The sequence below is a fragment of the Borostomias antarcticus genome (assembly GCF_949987555.1).
Source record: "Borostomias antarcticus genome assembly, chromosome: 7".
In the NCBI taxonomy this organism is placed as follows: domain Eukaryota; kingdom Metazoa; phylum Chordata; class Actinopteri; order Stomiiformes; family Stomiidae; genus Borostomias; species Borostomias antarcticus.
The window spans coordinates 12359397-12366428 of NC_140240.1; the positions used below are offsets into that span (position 1 = coordinate 12359397).

At 43.5% G+C, this 7032-nt stretch overlaps 1 protein-coding gene across 1 annotated transcript; it reads right to left on the reverse strand.

Moving 5' to 3' along the window:
* Nucleotides 1–412: 412 nt before the first annotated feature.
* LOC311311598 (monocarboxylate transporter 1-like) lies at nt 413–5509 on the reverse strand (the record flags this gene model as incomplete). Its single annotated transcript, XM_084441348.1, has 4 exons — nt 413–657; nt 835–1614; nt 1854–1997; nt 5293–5509. 4 exons carry the CDS (start codon nt 5507–5509, stop codon nt 413–415), a joined length of 1386 nt encoding a protein of 461 aa, XP_084297474.1.
* Between the last annotated feature and the right edge of the window lie 1523 nt (nt 5510–7032).

The window sequence follows — 7032 nt, forward strand, 5'->3', positions numbered from 1 at the left end:
GATAAATATAAATTACTAAAAGTGCGACCAGAATGATATACATGTCAATACAATAGCTGTTAAGTGCTGTCACAAAAGACATGTGCTTTTGAATACACACGTTGCAAATGCTTAAAGTGCATTGTAGAAAGTGCAACTATGGTTCATCAGTCTTACCTCACACACTCACCAAGGCACAACCCAAGGACATTTCATTGTGGTGATAATACTATGCTAATTATAGGCTACATTATTAAACAAAAGAGAGGCGTGGAAATGGGGTTGGATAATTATGTTTTCTTGAATTCTGCCGTCTGCAGAGTCCAAAAAGAAAGGAAACGCTTCTGTTTTGTCATGTAAAGATACGATACACACATTTCAACTCATTGATAACATTGATATTAAAGAACAAGTGGGAATGAACGATGAATCATCAGACAGCGTCCTCTGCCGTTTTCTTCTCGGTGTTGGTCTCGATCTCCTTGGCAGCATTGTCCTTGTTGGGTTCCTCCTCTTTGTCCTCCAGTTTGTCTTTCTTCTCATCCTCTTTCTTCTCTCTGTCCAACAGTCGGTAGTTGATGCCCATCCCCACGAACAGGAACGCACTGGCGAAGATAAGGATGATGCCACAGCCAATGTATGTGTACTTGTAGTCGTGATAGATGTCATTGAATTTACCTGTGAGGATGAAATGGAAAGAGAATTTCAATTTACAGTAGCCTATTTTAGCATACCAGTTATATTGTATAACATTATAGCTTATTTGTAAATCTATGAGTATGAATAACACCAATCAAACGTGCCATTATCTCCTTATTGGAGTTGACTCCATACAGTATATGAATGCATACTCACCCAGCAAAGGTGGGCCTAACAACACAGGCCCACATCCCATGATGGTGACCAGTCCAACAGCACTGGGGAAGCCTTGGATACCCACTAGGTCCATGAGCGTCTCAAACATCACAGCGCCGGCCCAGCCGTAGGCAAAGCCAAAGAACATGGAGTAGACAATGAAGCCTGTGTAGTCCACTGAGAATGGGGCGAACACATGGCACACACCATTATACAGGACAGAGGCGGCGTAGAAGTACTGGACCCTGGGCCGGACCCACTTGGTGTTGGCCAGCAGGCCCATGGTGGGCCGGGCCACCATGTCCACCAAGGACATGGTGGAGAGCAGGAAGGCGGCCTTGTCTTTTGGGATTCCCCTGCTCTTGCCAAAATTACTGAGGAACACCAGCGGGGCGAAGAGGCCGAAGTACATGATGATGTTGCCCAGGAGGTAGAGCAGGAAGCCGCGGTGTTTGAAGAGCGAGAGGTCGAAAATGCTGTTGACCTTTTGCATACACGTCTTGTCCTCCGCGTCAGCCTCTTTTGGGTGAGGCTGAGGTTTGGGTCCGATGGGTCTCATGAGAGAGCCGGCCACGCAGGAATTGAACAGCACGCCACCCAAAATGAGGAAACTGCCCCTCCAGCCGAACTGGTCATACAACCAGGAGTTCAGTGGGGCCAGAGTGGACAGGAATATAGGGCTGCCAGCCATGGCGATCCCATTAGCAAGGGGTCTCCTCTTGTAGAAGTACATGCCAATCATAGTGAGGGCAGGATTGAGATTGAATGCCAGACCTAAACCTGTTAAAACAAATGACACTCAAGGTTAACGTTGGTCTTCCAATTCTAATATTAAATATACTGATTTATCATATTTGAGAGTAATGAATGAAGTGTAACATACTAATAAGGCCTGCAGTGTGATATGATGCATTAAAGCACACAGGAGAGAGGGGTGTAGTGTCAAAAGAGTACACTGGGTGGCGACGGAGATCACTAATAACAAACATATTGAAGAATAGGAAACCTAAATGAAATACCTCCCACTATTCCAATACAGAAGTAGAGCCCTTCAATGGTGTTGCAGAAGGAGGCAGCAATGAGGCCTCCCCCACACAATAGGCCCCCCACCATTACAACAGGACGGCTCCCATACTTGTTCACCAGGATACTGCTGATAGGCCCTAGGATGGACAGATGATAACAGAGAAAGAGAGAGAGAGAGAGAGAGAGAGAGAATACAGTCAAGGTGATAGGAACAGTGCAGTTTCTCAAGTATTCATCGAGAGATTCAATAGCATTATGTCAAAGAACAATTCCACCTTTGACCACCAGAGGGCCTCAGATCCACACCCCTGTGAAATCACACAACTTCTGCAATGATTTCTCACAATGCTGCACTGCAGTAATATATCTGCTTTCGCCACCGTTCACAATGCAATCTCACACAAAACAGCACAATCGCGATGAATCGAGAAAGGTTCACCTGGGAGCTAACAGAAAAATATGTCACCGCTATTTGTGCTCTGATGCAGCATGTGACTAAGAAACTTGACTTTGACTTTGAGGTGAATGTATGCATTTGTCACTGACATAGCTTAGAATTAGAACAGAATCCAAAGGACCGTTTCCAATGTGAAGCCTCATCACAACCTCTCAGTCTGATTACATGGGCAAGACCTTGTGAACATGGAGTTTCCCATGAGGCGGAGACAGAAACAGAGATACAGAAGGAGATGGGATAAATCTTGGATGCATGTGATAATATGCGACCATAAACCAAAACATGTCATATAAATAACATGGAGGGGTCAGCTGGCTAGCTGTCCCGCTGACCGGCCTGTAACCACAGGCAATGAGGAGAGCGAGCGAGGGTTCGCGTGGTTGACGACTCTCCGGTCTACGTGCCAAATCCCCACACGGCAGAGGGAACCCAAATAGAATCTGACAGTTTTTGTTTAGAGATTGTCCAGACTCATTTGCTAGCCTGGAGCTAGACAAAGGGTTCTTAGTCTGCATTAGGCAGGCTGTCTGAATGCTAACAATGAGTTCCTTCCTCCTCTCTTGTAGTTGGTTAGCATAAACAGGTCTTGGGGCAAAACCACTGTAGGCTATATCACTATGAGTGTGATAGATAAGGGATTGAAAGGCGTACCATTACATCTGTACCAAATGGCTAACAGTGAGCGTTTAGTGAAGACCAGATACCTCTTGATCCCTGCATAGGTGCATGAAATCAAGTAGTGTGACTAGTGACTCTCTGATCATAACAGTCATGAGACATTGCTTTAGGAAACAAAGTCCAGCAACACAGCAAATGTGCATATGAAATACAGACATGAATATTCAGAGGAACAGACACAACAGTATTTTTTGTCTTTGCTAACGGTCGATACAGTACAGTAGGTCAAGTCTCACGATGTGTTCTGGCTCTGTACAAGGTTAAAGGTCATCCTACGCAGTCATGTGCTCAGCATGAACGTTCAATCGTGTGTCCAGAGCCAAGTGAACAGACAAGCTACATATGAAAGAGAGAGAGAGAGAGACAGGGGGACAATTTCATAACCAGAGAATATTACAACAGGACCCTGGCGTGACCTTCCGCTTATGCAGATCCTCGTGTCGTGCTGAAGCTAAGCTCTATCTTCAGAAAGGAGGTGCTGCAAAACAGCATTGCTACCTCGGTGGGGCCGAGAGCTCTGCCTAGCAGGGTGATACGGTGACTGTCTGGATGTGATACTGTATCTACACAGAGTTCACCCAGTTACACTCGCCTCTCTCTGGCATAAACTGCATTGTGTATGAACGACTTAGAAAGAGTTCCAGGGTTTCTGATGCTATTACTAAGTATTAAGGCAGTACATGCTACATTCTAAAGTGCATAATATGAATCCAAAAAAGTTTTGTTGCTTGTATTTCCCACTCAAACATTTCACTATAGGCACTAGGCTATACAATTTAAACAATTTAATTACCGTTATGCAGTAGAATTATACGGTCAATTTGCAAAAGAAAGTGGGCAATAAAGTAAAAAGGTTTATTTTCTCAGACTTTTCTCTCATGGGTATTAGTTTGTGTTCCTGCAGAGAACGAGACAGCTCCTCTGTGGGGCTCCTCTAAACAGGGACATCTTTGTCCTCATCTCTGATGACTGCTGTGTGCGTGTTGAATGTCATGCAGATGAAAAGAGCACTTCCAACGCTTGGCTGACGAGACCTATCTGACATCATCGAGCGTCCGATTCATCCTGCTGGTACAGGAACGTCCACCCGGACACCACATTGGCCTGTCATATATTATGTATGTATGTAACCCATTAATTTTGGCATGGGTGGGAAGTTTGGGTGGGAATTGAACCTGGGTCTCCCACGTGACTGACACTGTTTTAACCAGCTGCGCCAATGAAAAGCCAGCTTGTGATTTTAAACAACTCGCTACCTACTCGAAGACTCACGAGAACCCAGTTTCACTCGGTTACATGTAGACAATCTCACCTGTCCATCACAAGCGAAAACATCAATCCGGTCACATTAAAGAGCAGGACTGAAACCCATCCCCAGACTCTGGAAACAGATAGGACTCTTAAGTACAACGCCTCAATGGAGGAGTAAGAGCCCTCGAAACGCTCCATTAATTTTATTTCCATGAGAGTGTTGTGTGATTCAAGTCTAGCCGTCTCATTTCGGACAATACTCTTAATCTTAATCTGGCGCTTCGTGACCTCACTGCTCACAGTCAATGGGAGGGAAACAGAGAACCGTAGGTGGCTGATGAGAAAGCAGAGAAAGACCGGGTGTAACGCACCACTGTCCACAAGATAGAGTGCTTGCAATCTCACCAAGAGATGAGAGAATACTGAGCCATGAGAACAAAAGTACAATCCTACAGTTCAGTAATGATCTATGGTGTATTATTATGCAAAATGCAGGTGAAAGTCATATGCGGTGGCTGGCATTTCCATTCAAAATCCCCAAATCCTGCCTCCTATATCTCACCCGTATCTACACCGATTTCAGTGTCCTTTGGCACGTCAACTCACAGCATCAATGCCTAAACATACTGTATACTGTATATGTAGGCCTGCACATTTTTATACAAATCTGATGTGGTAAGTACATGTTTGAAGTACCATACCAACATAGCCACAGTAGCCTACTGTACTGTAGGTGTCAAAGTTGTGTGCTGGAAAACCTTAGTGCACCAGTCGTTTTCTTTTGAGGCTCTTACTCATCAAAATGTTTTTTTGTTTGTAATAGTCTTGTAAGTATGTAAGTATGTAAGTATGCAGTGCCTTCCAGCCCAAGCCTTTTGAATAGGCATGAGAAGGCAGTTTCAGAGGTCTGGGTTAAAAAGGTAAAGGTTAGGAAAATATAATTGTTTCAGAGAAACTCCTATAAAAAATAATTATAGATCAAATAAAATGTCATATGACTGTACTTTGAGCTTACTATAGTCATGTAATGTTTTTGGGGGGCTTACCTCCACCGTACATGACAGCCAGCATGATGGAGGAGATCCAGGACACCTGGCTGGTGTTCACGTCAAAGATCACCTCAATCTCCTTGAAGAAGACAGTGATGGACTTGGGGAAGGCGTAGGAGAAACCAATGGAGATTAAGGCCCCCACCACCACTGCCCAGCCCCAGCCACCTTCGGGAGGAGTGTAGCCCTGTGGAGCCCCTACGACAGGCGCCATGGCTGCTCACCAAAAATGTCCACCCAAACTCCGACCAGCAACTGAAGCTTTCTGGAGAGAGAGAGGGAGAGACAGGTAGAGACATAAATGCATCCATGTACTTGGCTTGTACATGTTAGCATTCAAACTAACTCCATGCTACGATATAGTCCAGGGATGATGTTCAAAAATATGAATAGCTTATTTTGTAACAAAAAAATCAAAAAGCATCACTGCACACACGTGTATCACAGCAAGGGTGTCAGAGCAGACTTTGTCCATCCAAATGTGCTTCGTGTCATTGTGTTCCCTTTTAAACTAGCTTGCAGACCACATGATTTGTAACAGTTTGCATTATGTGGCGCAATTCAGCATTCTGAGGCCAGCTGCCTTCTGATTAAATTGTGTTCAGTACAGGTATGCATTACCTTCAGCACACATCTCTGCTCAAGTAGATAGAGCAGGTGGGAAATGTGCTACTGACAATGGAAGTTGCCAGTCAATGCTTCATGCACAAACAGAGACTTGTTGGAACTCTCTTGTTTTGGTGTCTTAGGAATGTATTAGATACTGTAGATGTTCACTTGTATTGTGTACTTTCAGCCTGTAAATAATGATGTCTGAACAATTATCAGTGTACTGCATAACACGTACAATCCTGAGGGATCGATATCATTATCGAGGAACATTCATGTTCAGTCCAACGTTGAGTTATAGTGGGTTGAGTTCCATAGGTTCCAAACCCAATTCTCGGGTGTAATGTGCGGTCCTGTTCTAGTAGTTCGAATGTGGTAGGGGAGCTGGCTCTGGTTTGGAGGAGGGCATGAGGAAGGATAATCGCCATTTTGTAGGCCGATGCTAGCGTCAGCAACTTCTGCAGTTCAAACATGGATGTTTTGAAAAATTTGGATATGGAATGTTCCTTGTGCATTTTGTGCGTTACAATATAGCTTATATGTCTTTATGCTCCAAAAAATTAAGGGAACACTTATAATCATCAATCATCATTGCTGATCTCGATGAACAAAATATTCAAGTTGAAAATCTTTATTGATTATTGTGCAATTTGTCAAGAACAAAATGACATAAGAACAGGCAATGGAAACCAAATTAACCCAGTGAGGGATAGATGTAATGATTAATGATTGTTCCCTTAAGGGCGGTAGGGTTGTGACAGTTCATAGTCTGTTAAAATAAAAAATAAAAAAAGTAGCCTAAAGTTTGATGATGAGGAATCAGAGTTTATAATTAATCATAGCCCTATGTCAATAATTATATTATATATAAATCACTAAACGGTACATTGTTTTAGACAGTTTTAGACATGACTTTAACAGCTCTCAGCTATTTTACTATACTATACAACTGATTATATATTCACTTCTGATTCACTTTAATTGACCCACAGCAGGATATGACTGATTTGACAGTCTGATTGACTTCATGGTACAGCTGAGACTGTGGACTCGCTGTACCCACTATACACTACCTCATTATGCTTTATTTATTTATTTATTGTGCCCTTTGTGCAATTTGGGCCAACT